Genomic DNA, 18,677 nt, shown 5'->3' on the forward strand with positions numbered 1-18,677 from the left:
ATTCAAGTATCATTTCACCCACTCTCAAAATAGTGCAGGGAAAATAAATTTCAAAGGAGGGAATATTTCACATGAGTAGTTTTAGAAGCCTTGAATTGTAGGAAGACTCACAGTTTTCACTCCTGGCTCTATCACACCCTTCCATATGTTAACATCCAATAAATTTCTTTTTATTATTATTTTTTATTATTATGATTATTTGTATTGGCTGCACTGGATCTTCATTGCGGCATGTGAGATCTTAGCTTCCTGACCAGGGATTGAACCCAAGTCCCTGGCATTGGGAGCAGGGAGTCTTATTAATTGGACCATCAGGGAAGCACCCCAAATCAAGAAATTTCTGAACTTCTCTGTGCATACTTCTGTCTTCCCATGTGTAAAACTGGGATAATAATAACAGAGTAACATCCATTTCCCAGGATTATTGTGACAATGAAATGAGGTATTCCACTGAAAATGTTTAGCACAAAGCATGACATAAGGCAAGCAGTAACTTTAGTTCACTATGTAATAAGTATTATCTCACTACTTAGGATGCTTGCTATATGAAAAACACTATTGTAGGTACTGCAGAGATAAAGAAGAAAACAATACTATTTAAGTCTTGCATTTACTAAACCTTTATTTCAGGAATTTTACTTATGCTACCTCTTATGGTGATTTCATCAAGGCTGTATATTGTCACCCTGCTTATTTAACTTATATGCAGAGTACATCACGAGAAACGCTGGCCTGAAAGAACCACAAGCTGGAATCAAGATTGCCGGGAGAAATATCAATAACCTCAGATATGTAGATGATACCACCCTTATGGCAGAAAGAGAAGAGGAACTAAAATGCCTCTTGATGAAAGTGAAAATGGAGAGTGAAAAAGTTGGCTTAAAGCTCAACATTCAGAAAACTAAGATCATGGCATCTGGTCCCATCACTTCATGACAAATACATGGGGAAACAGTGGAAACAGTGTTAGACTTTACTTTTTTGAGCTCCAAAATAACTGCAGATGGTGACTGCAGCCATGAAATTAAAAGACACTTACTCCTTGGAAGGAAAGTTATGACCAACCTAGATAGCATATTCAAAAGCAGAGACATTACTTCGCCAACAAAGGTCTGTCTAGTCAAGCCATGTATGGATGTGAGAGTTGGACTGTGGAAGAAAGCTGAGCGCCGAAGAATTGATGCTTTTGATTGTGGTGTTGGAGAAGACTCTTGAGAGTCCCTTGGACTGCAAGGAGATCCAACCAGTCCATTCTAAAGGAGATCAGCCCTGGGTGTTCTTTGGAAGGAATGATGCTAAAGCTGAAACTCCAATACTTTGGCCACCTCATGCGAAGAGTTGACTCATTGGAAAAGACTCTGATGCTGGGAAGGATTGGGGGCAGGAGGAGAAGGGGACAACAGAGGATGAGATGGCTGGATGGCATCACCGACTCGATGGAGCTGTCCCATGAAGAGGGCCATGTTGCAAGGTACAGAGGCATCCTATCTACAGCCAGCACAGATGTGCCAGGTGTGTGAGGAGCCATCACAGCAGTGGACCCTCCAGCCCCAGTCAAGCCTTCAGATGACTGCAGCCCTGACCAGCAACTTGACTACAAACTCATGAGAGACCCTGAGCTTGAATCACCTGGCTAAACTGTTCTCAGATTCTCTGAACCACAGAAACTGGGTGAGATAATTTTAAGTTTTAAGCCATAAACTTTGAGGTGAATCTGTTAGAGAGATAGACAACATACTCTCAAAAAGCCCTGAAAAGAAGATGTGGTACATATATACAACGGAATATTACTCAGCCACAAAAAGGAAAAAATTTGGGCCATTTTTAAAGACATGGATAGGCCTAGAGACTATCGTACAGAGTGAAGTCAGGAAGAGAAAAACAAACACTGTGTATTAATGCATATTGGTGGAATCTAGGAAAAATGGTAGAGATAATCTTATTTGCAAAGCAGAAACAGAGACATAGATGTAGAGAACAGATGTATGGACACCAAGGGGGTGAGGGGGAGATTGGGATTGACATGTATGTCATATATACACTATTGGTTTTGGTTTTTTCAGAAATGCATGCTCAGTCATGTCCAACTCTTTGTAACCCCATGGACTGTAGCCCGCCAGGTTCCTCTGTCCCTGGGATTTCTCAGGCAAGAATACCAGAGTGGGTTGCCATTTCCTCCTCCAGGGGATCTTCTAAACCCAGGGATTGAATTCACATCTCCTGTGTCTCCTGCATTGGCAGGTGGGTTTTTACCACTAGCACCATCTGGGAAGCCTGGTGGCTCAGATGGTAAAGAATCCACCTGCACTGAGGGAGACCTGGGTTTGATCCCTGGGTTAGGAAGACCCCCTGAAGGAGGGCATGGCAACCCACTCTTGTATTCTTGCCTGGAGAATACCCATGGACTGAGGAGCCTGGCAGGCTACAGTCCATGCGGTTGCAAAGAGTTGGACATGATTGAGCAACTAAGCACAGCACGGAATAAAATAGATAACTAGTGAGAACCTAACATACAGCTCAGGGAACTCTACTCAACACTCTGTAGTGACCTAAAAGGGCATATAGCTACATACAGTGCATATATATATAATATATATTATATATTAATTATATATAATATACATATACATATAGCTGATTAACTTTTCTGTACAATAGAAACTAACACAACATTGTAAAACAATTATACTCTAATAAAAGTTAATTCTTAAAAAGTAAAACAAAATAAAAATAAATTTAAAAAATTAAGTCCTGAAAGAGATATGTGGTTATCCATTTCATTGATAAGAAAACCAAGGTGGAGATGTTAATTACTAATACTTTTTTCAGGTCACTCAGCTGGTTGTGGGGAAAGGCAGATTTCAACTAAGATCTATATGTTTCCAGGGTCCTATTCCAAAGACAGAATCAATGAAATATCCAGCACACAAAAGGAAGTGCTGTAGGGGAACATGCCCTTAGGGAGACATTGTACCTGCCTTCGCTTTTTGCCTATGACCAGCCCAGAGGATAAGAGTGAAGGACACCCAAGGGTCCATAGAAGGCCTATAAGAAGAAGGTAGAGATTGCCTTAACAAATACAGTCTGTGTCAGTTAAAACACCTAATAGATACTGCCTCATTCACATTTGAAACTGAGGGGCAAATATTAGCAGATAGTTTTCCCCACCGCCATGAAATTCACATTTCTAGCTTTGGGGATTCGTGACTGAAACTAGACCTCACAGAAATACCTTTCAGTGCTTCCCTGGTGGCTCAGTGATAAAGAATCCACCTGGCATTGCAGTAGACACGGGTTAGATCCCTGGTTCAGGAAGATTCCCACATGCCATGGAGCAACAAGGCCCATGTGGCACAACTACTGAGCCTGAGCTTGAGAGCCCGGGAGCCGCAACTACTGACCCCAGACCCCACAACGACTGAAGACCGCGTGCCCTAGAACCTGTTCTCTGCAACAAAAAGAAGCCTGCACACCACTAGAGAATAGCCTCTGCTTGCCACAACTAGAGAAAAGCTCACACGCAGCAATGAAGACCCAGCACAGCCAAAAATAAATAAACAAAATAATAAATTGGGGCTTCCCAGATGGTGCTAGTGGTAAAGAACCTGCCTACCAACCTGCCTACCAATGCAGGAGACATAAGAGATATGGGTTCGATCCCTGGGTCAGGAAGATCCCCTGGAAGAGGGCATGGCAATCCACTCCAGTATTCTTGCCAGGAGAATCCCATGGAAAGAGGAGCCTGGCAGACTACAGTCCATGGAGTTGCAAAGAGTCAGACATGAATGAAGTGACTTAGCACGCAAAATAAGAAATAAATAAAAACTCATTAAAAAAAAAAAAAGAAATACCTTTCAAAAGCCAAATTCTTCCCCAACAGTTACTGCGGGCTGGAAAAGCGAGCAGAAGACGGAGCCCGGATCTGCACTATGCTAATGCTGGCCTTATCTCACAAGGCACATCTTGCCTGCTTCATTCTCTCCCTCCCAGGTGCGATCTAAATCATCTCCTATGTCCCATTTTTCTTTAACTTCTCTGAGTTTGGCAGACACGAGGATTGAGCCCTAGATCATACCTTCAGGTTTATGAGGACAGTAATCTGTCATCAGCACCTGCAGTGCCTTTTATCGGCCTCCAACTGCATGAATTCCTCCGACTCTTAGTCTCTGACAACGGATAGACTTTTCTCATCTCTAACCGCTAAGGCTCAACCCCACTCTTTGGTTTTGCGACAACATACTACTCTGCTGTATTTTCTGCCTCTGGGAAAATACGAAAGGCATACAACTTAAAAAGAAAAGGCTTCAGAGGTTTAGTCTGTGTTACTTGCCCACCATTCAAGAACAGAGACACATGCAGGCGGCTCCTTTGGGTCCACACCTGATGTCAATGTACCCAGTTCCAAGTTTTGACCTTGGGTCTGAACTCCACACAACTGCATATGGTGGAAATACAGTATGTGAAAAATTAGAAAGGTGAGCTTGCATAGTGGTTAAGCACATGGTCTGCAAAGTCAGAATGCTAGAGTGTTTTTAAAGCACTTAAAAGAATTTCTGGCAAATCATAACCACTCCATTAGTGTTTGTTTCATGTAGGAAGGTTAAATCTATTGAACCAAACTCCCATTTCTTTGGAGAACGGCCTCTCTTCTAAGATGGAGCTTTAATTCTCTCATTTAATCCCCACAAAACCAAATAGTATATTAAGATATTAGAGTTCAGAACCCTCTATCCATCACCCCATTCAGAACTAGGGATTTGATTGTTATTTTAGAGAAAGAATATTTTAAATTTACAGACATTTGCTTAATAGTCTTTATGTTTTCCAATTTTGCTGAGCTAGGAAATTATTCTGCAGGATTACATATATATATATATATATATATATATGTATATACACACACACAATTTCAATATGTTTCCTATATTTCAAAAGCAATGTAAGGCATTTTCAAGGGCAAAGTTGCCTGTTTTTTTTATATTTACTCTCCACTTTAACTTGAGATTCTAACCCCATCTAAACTGATGCCCTCTTTGTCATATTTAGTTGAACATTATACATGGCTTCTCTGGTAAATTAACTTTCCATGCCTGAAATGCTATATTCAACTGTGGGATCTTTCCTTCTTAGCTCTGTGCATATAGCCATAGGGGTCCTGGGGTCATTGTTTTCCAGAACTGGCTGAAGATAGAACTGTGGAGTCAGCAATGCTAAGTCACTACAGTCGTGTCCGACTCTGTGCGACCCCATAGATGGAAGCCCACCAGGCTCCCCCGTCCCTGGGATTCTCCAGGCAAGAACACTGGAGTGGGTTGCCATTTCCTTCTCCAATGCATGAAGGTGAAAAGTGAAAGTGAAGTCGCTCAGTCATGTCCGACTCTTCGCGACCCCGTGGACTGCAGCCTACCAGGCTCCTCTGCCCATGGGATTTTCCAGGCAAGAGTACTGGAGTGGGGTGCCATTGCCTTCTCCGGAGTCAGCAATAGGTCTTTGGTAATAATCATTTCCACAAATGTATTGAACACTGTTCAAAGCTTTGCTACATTTTCTCACTTTCCTCCTAGTGCAGCTCATGCCAGATTCAGGAGCCAGCCCCGATGACCCCTCCCATCTTTTTTCACACCCATAGAAAATGAAGATTCATTATGATGACTCTGGGCTGTAAGTACAGGGCTTTATTAACTCCACTATTCCATGAGGCAAATAGGACTAGATTCCTTAGAATTATATCCTTATTACTCAATAAATGGGTTAAACCTGCTGCTTCTACCACCCAATTGAGATTGGGTCCCACTTCCCACTCCTTCTTAAGAACAATGGCTAGGGACTTCCCTGGTGGTCCAGTGGTTGGGAATCCACCTGCCAACACAGGGAACAGTGGTTTGATCCCTGGTCCAGGAACTAAGATACAACGTGCTGAGGGGCAATTAAGTCCATGCACCCCAACTACTGAAGTCTGCATGACCTAGAGCCCATGTTCTACAACAAGAGGAGCCACCGCAACGAGAAGCCTGCACATCACTAGAGAGTAGCCTCGCGTGGTTACCACAACTGCAGAGAGCCCCTGTGCAGCAACGAAGGCTCAGCACAGTGATAAATAAAAGTAATTAATTAAAAAAATAAGAACAATGGCTAAATTTACCTCTTTGCAAAGTCTGGGTTCTAATGTCTTCTTTGGTGGTGGTTCTCAAACTTTAGCACAAATTAAAATCTCCTGGCATACTTGTGACACCACAGACTGCTGGGTCCTGGTAGGTCTGAACTGAAACCCAAGAATCTTAATTAACCAGCTCCCAGGATAATGCTCATGCCCTGCATCCAGGACTGAGACCTTGAGAACAGCTGCTCTAGTTTATGAAAAATGGTACAAGAAGTTTCAGTCTGCTGGGGGTTGAATTGTGTCCCTGAAATAGATGTGTTGGATTCCTAACCCCAGGTCCCTGTGCATGTGATCTTACTTGAAAAATGGAGTCTTTGTAGATGTAATCAAATTAAGCTGAACTCATACTGGATTAGTGAGTGAGTAAAAGTCAGTCAGCCATGCCTGACTCTTTGCAACCCCATGGACCATAGCCCATCAGGCTTCTCTATCCATGGGATTCTTCAGGCAAGAATACTGGAGCAGGTTGCCATTTCCTTCTCCAAATACTGGATTAGGGTGAGCCCTAAATCCAATGACTGGTGTCCTCATAGGAGAGATTTAGAGACACAAGACAGATTCATGAGGAAGATGACCACCGAGTGATAACGGAGATCTGTCTCCATGCAGTGCTGAAGCAACAAGCCAAGAACTTCAGAGACTGCTAGCAACCTAGACAAGGAGCTAGGAAGAGGCAAGAGATGATGCATGTCTGGAGCCTTCAAAGGAAGTACGGCCCTGCCAACACCTGGACTTACTTCAGAACTCTAGCCTCCAGGACCAAGAGTAAATTTTAAGCCACCCAGCTTACAGAACTTGCCCATGGCAGCCATAGGAGGTGGATACACAGTCATGGTAGAGATTGAGGATTTAGCCCAAGCCTTCATCCTTCCGTAAGCTCACATCCATCCCATGGCTTCCTCATATATTTCCTCTAAAGAGATTGGCCATGTGACTCGCTTTGGCAAATAACACCACGGAAGACAGGGAAGTGCTCCAGTGCTAAGCCGGATCTTAACATCTTGCATGCTTTCTTTCGCCCTCTTGCTCCTCTGCCATTACTATGAGAGCGGCTTCCCCTTTCAGCCTGGCGAAGAGCTCCTTCAGTCTCCCCACAAACCTGCAGTTAGGAGCACAGCGGCGCTAGCTTCTCTGACTTAAAGCTAAGCCAGAAAACCAAGCCAAGCTGAGTCTAGAGCAACAGAAATCTTCCCCACCCCATTCCTGTCCAGAGCCTTGGTCTGGACCTATGCTGTGAATACTTGTTTGGCCACGGTGTGATCTGGGCAGACTTTCACTTTTCTGCCTTAACTGTGAAATGAGGGGGCTTAGATTAGCTTGTCTCTAAGTTATTACTTTGTTTTTTTAAATTGGAGTATAATTGCTTTACAATGTGGTATTAGTTTCTGCTGTACAATGAAGTGAATCAGCTATATGTAAACATACATCTCTCCCTTTTGAGCCTCCCTCCCAACCCCACCCTATCCCACCCCTCTGGGTCATCACAGAGCACTGAGCCGAGCTTCAAGAGCTTTAGAGCAGGTTCCCACCAGCTCTCTGTTTTAAACATGGTGTGTATGTGTGTCAGTGCTACCCTCCCATTTTGTCCCACCCTCCCCTACCCGCACTGTGTCCACAAATCCATCCTCTGTATCTGCGTCTCTATTCCTGCCCTGCAAATAGGTTCATCTGTACTATTTTTATGGAGTCCACATACTTGCATTAATACAAAATATGCATTTTCGAATTGATGAAAATGTCTACTTCTAAGAGTATGGAAATTAAAACAAACAAAAATGAAGTATGAACTTGCAGTTTCATGGGGGAAAATGGAGACCTAATCATCATTAGGTAGCTTATTCACAAACTCCTTCAGTCAGGCATTATTTATAAATGCATAATACATGTATTAAATATTTATTATGTGCCAGAGTGCTGGTAGCTGGAACATCAAAGGTGAGCAGAACTAGAGTCCATTTCTGTCCCCGTGGAACCAGTGGAGACACTGATATTACTTAAATGAAGCAGAGGGCGTGGAGAGGAAGCCAGCACTCAAGAAGGTACAACAGGACTCAGTGATGTTCTGCTATATTTAAAACGGATAACCAGCAAGGTCCTACTGTACAGCACAGGGAACTCTGCTCAATGTTATGTGGCAGCCTGGATGAGAGGGGACTCTGAGGGAGAATGGATACATGTACAAGGATGGCTGAGTCCCTTTGGTGTCCACCTGAAACTATCACAAGATTGCTAATCATCTATGCTGCTGCTGCTGCTGTTAAGTCGCTTCAGTCGTGTCTGACTCTGTGCGACTCCAGAGACGGCAGCCTACCAGGCTCCCTTGTCCCTGGGATTCTCCAGGCAAGAACACTGGAATGGGTTGCCATTTCCTTCTCCAGTGCATGAAAGTGAAATGTGAAAGGGAAGTTGCCCAGTCATGTCCGACTCTTAGTGACCCCATGGACTGCAGCCTACCAGGATCCTCCGTCCATGGGATTCCCCAGGCAAGAGTACTGGAGTGGGGTGCCACTGCCTTCTCCGCTAATCATCTATACTCCAATATAAAATAAAAAGTTAGAAAAAAAAAGATTCAGCGATGGGTTAACAAAGCAATTAACAGAGGAGGATGCCAAGTCCCCTGTTTACTTCTTACCCAGACATTTTGGTCTCTATCTCTTTAACAGATTGTGCAATAGAAGCTACAGATTAGAATCTCCTAGAGTACTTGAAAAAAAGAAAAACAGCACTGGCTATGGGAGTCCTACCTCCAGAGATTTTGATGAACTTTGTTAGCATTGGTATTATTATCATTTTTTCAGTCTGTCTCTACTCACAAAAATGGGACGATAACTGCCTGCTTTAATAGGATGTGCCCTGTGTTTGCTTCTACTGCTGCATAACAAACTAAACACATATAACGCAAAATAGGTAAATTGAGCAGCTTAAAACAGGCTGGTTTATTAGCCCACAGTTCTACAGTGCAGACGGTTGAGTGGACACACCTGTGTTCTCTGCTCAGGTTTTACAAGACCTAAATCAAGGTGTCTGGTGGTTTGGAAGCTTATTGGAAGTCTCTGGGAAAGAGCCCATTTCCAGACTCACCCAGGTTGTTGGCAGAATCCAGTTTCTTATGACTCCAGGGCTGAGGTCCATATGCCCTTGCTGGCTGCCTGCTGGGGCCCTCTTTACCTTCAAATAAGTAACCCGAGTGTTGAGTACTTTTCATGCCTAGAATCACTGTGAGTTCCTCTCCTGCCCTTCTCTTTTGCTTCCAGCTGGAGAAAACCCCTTAATTAGACTAGGCCTACCTGCATAATCTTCCCTTTTTGAGGTCAACTGGGCCTCCTGCATGCGTGCTTGCATGCTCAGCCATGTCCAACTCTTTGAGACCCATGGACTACAACCCACCAGGCTCCTCTGTCCATGGGATTCTCCAGGCAAGAATACAGGAGTGGGTTGCCATGCCCTCTTCCAGGGGATCTTCCCAACCCAGGGATCAAATCTGCATCGCCTATACTGGCAGGCAGGTTTTTTATCACGAGCCACCTCGGAAGCCCCTACTGTGCCTCCTCACAATGACAGGAGGACTGTCATCACATTCTCAGGTTCAGGGATTATAGCACAGACTCTTGAGGGCCACTTCTAGAAATCCAGTCTCTCGTATATCACAAGTCCAGACAGGTACCTGGCACACAGTAGGTCCTCAAACCATACTTGCTAAATGGAATGGAACTACCACTTTGCTGTGGCAAAGGATGAGAAGGCATAGAGTGGCTGATAAACAGATCATTTATCAATTAGTTAAATCTAAGCATATTATTCTTTTAAAGACTTTTAGAGTAGAAAACACACATTCTGTGGAAGAGTTCTACAAATCATACATATACAGTTCTATACATTTTCACAAACATTATATGCATGTAATCAGCACACACCTAAACAATCAGAATATCCCTAGTACCCTAGAGGCCCTCATGGACATGGTCCTAATGCCATAGATTAGTTTTGTCTATTTTTTGAACTTTGTATAAATGGAATCACACAATATGTACTTTTGATTGTCTGGCTTTTTTTGTTCAACATTCTGTGTGTTGTGATAAGTAGCCTCTAAGATGACCTCCAATGATCCCCTTCACCTGGAATTCATGATCTTGACTAACCCTCTCCCCTTGAATAACCTGCATCTAACTAATAAAATGGGGCTTCCCAGGTGGCGTGAGTGAAGAACCTGTCTGCTAATGCAAGAGATGTAAGAGAAATGGATTTGATCCCTGGGTCAGGAAGATTTCCCTGGAGGAGGAACTGGCAAGCCACTCCAGTATTCTTGCCTGGAAAATCCCAAGGACTAAGGAGCCTGGCGGGCTACAGTCCACAGGGTCGAAAAGAGTCAGACATGATTGAGCAACTGAGCACACATGCGCACACACACACTATACTGGATACCATATAAATTAATTTATCCAACCTATTGATGAACATTTGGGTGCTTCCAGTCTGTAGTTATTACAAAAATAATGAACATGGCCATGAATAGTCCTATATGTCTTAACAGTCCTATAGCCAAGAACAGTCCTATATGTCTTTCAGAAAAAGATGTGTATGCACATCAGTCTGGTACACACCTAGGAGTGGATCTGCTGGGTCACTGGATAAGGATATATTCAGCTTAATACGCCAAATGGTTTTTCCCAAGTGGTTGTATCAATTCACATAATGCCAGTAGTACATATGAGTCCTTACTGCTTCACAGTTGTGCCAAGAGTTGGTATTTTCTTTTTTTGGAGGACCATTCTAGTGGGAACTGTTTTTGTTCCCCAAGGTTCTCAGGTAATATTAATATTCAGCCAAAACTGAAAATCCCTGCTTAACTACTGCTTCCTCTTTATTAGGCTAAACCACATGAAACTGCTGTATTTGTGGGATTTAAAAATGTAAATACTGGCTATTTCTTGTGGCTAAACTAATGATTTCTTCACATCTTATTTACATTTATGCTAAAAATGAAACTCAAACTGAAATGCACATCAGTGGGGAAATATCTTAACAATTGGAGCTGAAATGAAATTTTTTAATTAAAAATGGATTTCAGTGACTTTTACATTTTAATATTAACCAGATCCTTAAAAGCTTGAAAACAGACCAATGATGTGCACCCTCGCTGCCGGTCAGAATCTCCTGTGGATTTTTAAAACTTAAGTGTCCCTGCCCCAACCCTCAGGAACCCTACCTCTGTGAGATTAAGGTCAGGCTAAGAATGTGTGTTTGTAAAAGGCGAATGTACAGACAAGGCTAAGAACTGTTGATACTACCTGTCCCATGGATTTCTTTACCATTCATTCAATCTAAGGAAAGACTGAACAGTTTGCTGATTTTATATACTTGGATGAGAAGCACTTGTGTGTTAGTTCCTTTTGGACTTTAGAATGCTGATCTGTATGTCAGGTTGGAAAAATTATTTTGGCCTGAACAGGACTCTCTCTACTGTATCAAGAATCGAAGGCTTAGATTTGACTTGAATACAGCTCTATGAACTCAGAGTTAAAAAGTATCACCAAGACCATTTACTGGTTACACACAGGTATTTTTAAAAGTGCCCAGACACAACCATGTTACCCAATAGGAGGACTAAGCATATACTCAGTGACCACAAAACCAGGTGTGCACGCACACACCCAGAAACAAAAATGCTCAGTTAAAAAAAAATTATAACCAAGTGGGACAAAGACAATCTAAGTAGTCATCATGACAGGAAGAATCAGATCCTTGTATTTCCTTAAAGTTATTTTCCAGAGTAATTAAAAATTAAATATAGGACTGGGGCAGATCATCTAGGGGCTGGGAGGAAGCAGTGCCATATACAATTCTGAGCTCAAGGCCTTTTCTTTTATTTCAAACTTTATTTATTTATTAAATTTTGTATTGGGGTATAGCCGATTAACAATGAGCCTTTAAAAATCTTACTACAGTCCTGAGTCAGATTGGTTCCCAATGCCATTGCCTTACCTCTGCCAGTGATAAATGCATCTGTATTTTCACACGAAGGGGAAAGAAAAAAAGTCTGGAGACTTCATTTTTATCAGTATTTACCAACTCTGGAATTCTACTGCCTCCCGCGATTCTTTTTCCTGTCCGCTTATAGCACTCCAGCACCTGGAGTCGGGACACACGTGCGTAAGTTGAAAGAACGCACTGCTGCTGCTAAGTCACTTCAGTCGTGTCGGACTCTTTGTGACCCCATAGACGGCAGCCCACCAGGCTACCCCGTCCCTGGGATTCTCCAGGCAAGAACACTGGAGTGGGTTGCCATTTCCTTCTCCAATGCATGAAAGTGAAAAGTGAAAGGGAAGTCGGTCAGTCGTGTCCGACTCTTCGCGACCCCATGGACTGCAGCCCACCAGGCTCCTCCGTCCATGGGAGTTTCCAGGCAAGAGTACTGGAGTGGGGTGCCATCGCCTTCTCCGAAAGAACGCACTAGATAGTTTTAATTACTAGTCTCTATCAACAGACCGCCAAGGGCCTCCCTGGCCAGCCAAGCTGAAAGCCTCCACTCTTGGAATCCAAGTAGTTTCCAACATCTGACATGCTCAGGTTTAGAATCCTGGTTCCTAGATTTTGTTCCTAATAACCCCTTGGGGAGATGCCTGCTCGGAATTCTCAAGACATCTCCCATCCCTACGCTGCTTAGCCACCTGAACCACCTGGAGGATCAGAACACAGTCCTATCACCCAGCAAGACTCTCCCTAACCCAACTCCCAGGTCTTAGAGGAACAAGTTTCAACCGCACCCAGCACAGCGGCTCTCTGGCCCAGGCGGAAAAAGACACCTGGCCGGTGACTCTGATAACCTCACTAATTAGGTGGCCAAGGGGATCAGCAACAAACCCAGAAGGTCACACCTCAAACCCCTCCGCCTCCTGCCTCCCTCAAGAGCCCTGCCAGGTGCCTACCCTCTTCTAATCGACAGGGACGATCTCAATCACGGGTCTCTACTCCTGGCGCGGAACGAAACCCTGCGCGCGACATCTTGGGAAATGTAGTCCCCGCCTTCCCGGGGTCCCCGGGTCCACCCATGAGACCCCCTCACCCAGAGGGATTTCTCTGCCTAGGTCCGATGAAACCAGAGCTGCCATCCCCCTGTGGGGGCGGGGCCTCCCCCCACGGAGGGCCCGGGGTGCTCTCCCGGGTCTGTGGGAAGAGAGGAAACTACAGTCCCCAGGCTGCTCTGCGCCGAGCCAGGAGCCGGCAGCCTCGCTTTGCGTGACCGCGGCAGGTTGGTCCTGGAGCAGATGAGCGCAGAATATTTAGGCGAAAACGCGAGGAGGGGGTGGGATCGCGGGGCAGGAGGAGTATCTCCGCCAAGAAAATTATGCATGCGTTAGGGAAGCTCTGAGAGAATGGCTGTGGAAGGTAAGGGACGCTTGGGCATTTTAAGCTCCCTCTTAACGCGCGCACCCCAATACACACATCCCCGCTGAAGCTTGGGGAACCTGGGGAGGAAAGGAAAGAGGGTGGTGGCGAGCGGGCCCTTTCCTCTTAACACCTCTTCTTGGCACTCACCTGAGCCACGGAAGGCCAGTGGGCGCTTTATTCAGTTGTTTTAGAAAGACAAGTAGATTGCGCAGGACTCCAGCGTCGGAGGCAAAGAGTGTCCCTAATGCGAAACGATGTGCTGGAAATGGGGGGAAAGCCCGAGAGATCGCCTTGAGATTTCAGCCCCTAGGTGCCCTTTTTGATGCTCCCCACCTCCTGCCCCATACACCGGAGCCAGTTCCTTGGCCCCAGGGTTGGTAGATGCTAGCTTTGCCCACCCCCTCTCCCCCCGCCCGCACGTGGGAAAGGACCCTCACCAGATGCGTCATGGGGAAGCATGGACTGCTATTGGGTCGAGGGCCCCACGTCGTGTGTACTCAGAAGCGACAGCAGTGGATGTACCCAGAGAGTGGAGGTGTCCCTACACCTGCCTCTGTTCATACAACCCTCCCGAGTCTGGCAGAGTTTACAGAAACAGTCAGGGATGACGGCAATCAACCTCTTCGATTGGGGTGAATCCTCTTCTTTGAAGCCCACCTTCTTTCCTCATATAATTTTGGCCTTTGGCTTTACAGTGCGGGCTCTATGATCCTGCTTCCTTTGAACTTTCCGGTTGAAAGCCCGGGATGGGCGGTTTGTATGGAATCCCAAGTTTTCGTTCAGATTCTCTCACCTTGGAAGACTGGCTTTTTTGCTGAGGGTGCTTTCTGGGTAAAATGTGTGGTCCAGACGGGTTTATGATGTCGCACTATAGCCAAACTGTGCCTGAATGATAAAGTGAAATGAGCATGAGACTAAAGGGGAGCATCCGATCATCTCCAGAATTATGGTTCCTGAGCTTGGCTCAGGTCGTAGAGGAAATGGGTGTTGGAAAGAGGGCATGCTTGCCAGCTGTGGCAGGCTCCTTGCCAAGGGAAAATGAGCCTGCTCCTTGGAGGCTGGAGGCAAGAAGAAACCATGAGGGCTTACTGGCTTCCTTCTCCCCTCCCTACCCCAGGTGAGAGCAACTGAGCTACTCCGACTCTTGTTAGATTACTCTTGTTAATTACTTAGCAACTTGAAGAAGCAACACCCCAGCTCCTGTAATCAACATCCATTAACTTGGAAGACTTGCTTTTGGGCTGTCTGAGGTTTGAAGATTTCCCCAGCTGGGCACTTCTATCTACCTATCTACCTACCTTTAATGTATATATTTGGCTTTTAAATTATTTGTAAAATTATAAGTTTATACACACACACACACACACACATACACATATACACACATGATCTTCTGGAGAAGGAAATGACAACCCACTCCATCCAGTATTCTTGCCTGGGAAAATCCCATGGACAGAGGAGCCTGGTGTCCTACAGTCCATGGGGTCACAAAGAGTTGCACAACTTACTTCTAAATAACAACAAATCATATTTGTGACTTTGAAAAAATAACCAGCTTTCTTTTCCATGCAAATTAATAGTAGAGTGAGAATCTGTCTTTTTGCATTGTTACAGTTGATGGTAACTGAGACAAGACTTTAGATGAAAAGAAAAAAAAACAAACAAAAAAACACCAAGATAAAGTTCACTGAGCTGAGGCCAAGGGCAAGCTGACCTACTGGCACCCTCTCTGCTCACCCCTCAGATGACATGATATCTTCTCTTCCCCACTCTTCTGTGTCCTCAAGTGAAGGGCACTCCCACTGGTTGCCAGTGTACTTGAAAACAATTTCCTGCTTGCTGGAAGAAGTATAGAATTAGTCATATTTCTTGTCTGATGGGTTATTATACCAGTGAAGCCAGACCTTACAAAAACAAAGGCTTTGAAAGGAAGTATGCCTGGACTGTGGAGAGCTTATTTTATTTTCTAGTGGCTTGTTTGGTTAAAGTGGCTGTCTAATAAACAGGAGATCCTGAGCTGGAATCACAATGAGCTTCAACTTGAAGAATAAAGGGAACGTTTTAAACTTTGGCTGCAAATTTTCCTGTCTCTGGTCTTTACAAAGGCGGGCTTCTCGGTTTGAACTTGGCCCTTCCTGGCTACTCTCACTTGGCCTTTCAAGGCGAAGGGTAAACTCCTCTGGGAACTTGTCTTAGCCCTCCTTTCCCTCTGACTTCTGAGTGGTCCGCCCAGTCTGTGGGAAGTGCCTCTAGCATTCTGTTCCCTTAGTACCTGTGCTCCATCCATCCTAACACTTGCCTTAGTTCATGTCTCTCTCTGGACTCTAGTGAAACTGCAACCCCTTAGGAGTGGACACCATGTATTTTTGACATTTTATACTCCCAGTCTGTAGTATACTACCTGACCCGTGATAGGTATTCAACAAATGCTCATGAAATCCATGGGAAATAAATTTGTGGAGCTTTTGTAACTGACTCGCTAAGGGTGCATGGGACTTTCTTAGGATTTCTGAGAGGTTTGAAGGTAGGGAGGCTTTTAAAGGAAGTGCACTGTCTCTTGGAGAAGGCAATGGCACCCCACTCCAGTACTCTTGCCTGGAAAATCCCATGGATGGAGGAGCCTTGTAGGTTGCAGTCCATGGGGTCGAGAAGAGTTGGACACAACTGAGCGACTTGACTTTCACTTTTCACTTTCATGCATTGGAGAAGGAAATGGCAATCCACTCCAGTGTTCTTGCCTGGAGAATCCCAGGGATGGGGAGCCTGGTTGGCTGCCATCTATGGGGTCGCACAGAGTTGGATATGACTGAAGTGACTTAGCAGCAGCAGTAGTCCCCTCTCTTTAGTCTTCTGATGCTCAAAGGCTCTTCTAGAGCAGTGGTTTTCATCTGAGAGGGATATTTCTGCCTAGGGCATGTTTGAGATAATGCAGGGTCTGGCTTGATATTTTGTGCCCATGGGCCAGCAATGCTAAATGTCCTGCCATGCATGGCCTTTTTATACAAAATTCCCAACCCAAGACCAGGGAACAACCAGTTTCCCCAAGCTCACTGAGAAACACTGAGAATAAGGAATTTCACCAGTGGGAATGGTATAGGAAATATAATACATGTTACTTAACATCTGAGATTTAGTTTCTGCATCTGGAAAAAATAGGCACACTACTGTTTAGGTCCTACTAAAGTTGTGAGTATTAAATAAAAGAAAAGGGCTTATTAAGGGTACTCAGAAGGTGGATTCTCCGTACCTGTTATTTGTACTACCATCCTTCTTTCAAAAAGCAGTACTGTTTGGAACCTGTTTTCTACCCTGAATGTTTACTTATTCATGTCAGTTTTTGTAATTAGTAACAAATTAGAAGGTTTTTTTTTCCTTGCAGTGTGTAACCTGTTTTCTTAAGTAAGCTTGAACTTGTAAAAGTGTTAAGAGCAAGTAAGTGGCTCATTCATTTTGCTGAACCTGTAGCTTTGAGTTTACATTAAAAAGAGATGCCGTCTGTGTATTTTATGGCTATCCTGAGTTAGGTTTTCTTTAAATTAATTACAACATCTTAGGTGTAGTCCCTAACCTGGTTATGATCCAAGTCTTATACTTGTGGGCAGCTTAAAGCTGTGCTTTCCAGCCACAGAATGTGTTATGGTCTGCATTCGGATTGAGATTGTATTGGCATCCATTTTCTTCTTAAAAACATGTTGTAAGAAATTACTTCATTAATCTGGAGAACTAGGACCTCTAGAAAGGACATAGCCTGCAGAAACCAAGAGTAATCCATTCTCCATGGAGACTGTGGAGACAGTTGTATCCATTGAGACACTTTTCTAACACGAGTTGTAGGCAGAGGGAAAAAGTAGATTCATCTGGCATAGTGTTGTATCCACCTCTGTAATCCAAGATTGGTACCTGGCACTTTGGCAGACCTTAGTAACTTTTTCTTGAGTGAGGTATTAGGTTAGCCCCAAAATTCATTCAGGTTTTTCCATACAGTGCTATGGAAAAAAGTGAATGCACTTTTTGGCCAACCCAATATAAATGCTTCAGAGCAAAAGAAAACTTTTCCTACCTTGGTCCCCATTTCCTCTCTCTGCGTCATCCTCAGCTGTATAAGAAAAATGGAATGGAGAAATACTATATATAGTGTTTCTATTCCAGATCTAATAGAATAATAGTTCCTCTTCCATGGCAGAAAGATGAGTCCCAATATTTACCACCCTTCCAAAAAGATTTCCAATAGAAGGCTGTGTGCTGTAAATGACATTGGGCTAGGGGATCTGCATTTTCCATCTAAAATGAATAAGCTAACTTATCAGATAGCCTCTGATTAGTCATTCAGTGCTCACATTCTATAGTTTTTCTCCTGTGAAAGAGTAACAAAACTGCCCATCACCAAAATATTGTAAGGATAAGTAATCCTAACAGTGGCTGGGGAAAGAGGAGGAAACAAGATAGTTGGAACCTCATGGCAAAGAGAAGCAGTCACGAAAAGTGACTGTACCTTGCTGGCCCAGAACTGAGTCACAATCACAATGCAAGATAAAGACATTGTCTTGATTAGAAGGGTACAGGAGTTATTTTTTTCTAACTTTGGGCTGGATGGTAACGTGGATTTGCTAATACTGCACCCCAGCAGTGAGTTTACCCCTTACAGGAGTGCCTGTCTCTGTGACATTGGCAGCCTGGACTGCAGAGAGGAGATGGGCTTCTGCAGCAAGTACCTGGGACCCAGAGAGAGACAGGCCCCAACTACGGATGCCTTGCTCCCTTTCACAGGCTTGCATGTGTCTACTTGTCTTCTCCTCACCAGAGGAGAGCCCGTCGAGAGTGGAGAGACCCCAGCAGTGCTCTCCTCTTGGATTGCCTCCCACAGCACAGGAATCGAGGAGGAAGATGGCTATCTGGGTGCTAGCCCACCTCCAGTTTTTCTAGCTGCGTTTCCATGTGGCGAACATGGTTTTTGTGTGCTTCTCTTTGGTGGGGCTTTTTGCCTGACCCATGATAGACTCTCCGTGAGGCTGGGTGAACAAATGAGTCAGTGGATGAGTGGCAGACTGAATGAATGGGTAAGCTTATGGGTGCATCTGCTTTCTGCAGTAGGCCCCATGTTCTCCCCAAGGAGGACCCTTAGCTGCGT

At 44.4% G+C, this 18,677-nt stretch overlaps 1 protein-coding gene across 3 annotated transcripts in view; it reads left to right on the forward strand.

Annotated features, from left to right (window-relative positions):
- Nucleotides 1-13,379: 13,379 nt before the first annotated feature.
- The window catches only part of SAMD12 (sterile alpha motif domain containing 12), a 450,608-nt gene continuing 445,310 nt past the window's right edge, over nt 13,380-18,677 (forward strand). Inside the window, exon 1 of one of the 3 annotated variants that reach the window (XM_061439090.1) lies at nt 13,380-13,546. In XM_061439090.1, coding sequence (XP_061295074.1) covers nt 13,534-13,546 — 13 coding nt within the window. In that variant the 5' untranslated portion in view covers nt 13,380-13,533. The remainder of the gene's footprint in view (nt 13,547-18,677) is intronic. The other 2 variants (XM_061439088.1, XM_061439089.1) reach the window with 2 other exon arrangements.

This window comes from Bos javanicus, chromosome 14 (genome assembly GCF_032452875.1).
Source record: "Bos javanicus breed banteng chromosome 14, ARS-OSU_banteng_1.0, whole genome shotgun sequence".
In the NCBI taxonomy this organism is placed as follows: domain Eukaryota; kingdom Metazoa; phylum Chordata; class Mammalia; order Artiodactyla; family Bovidae; genus Bos; species Bos javanicus.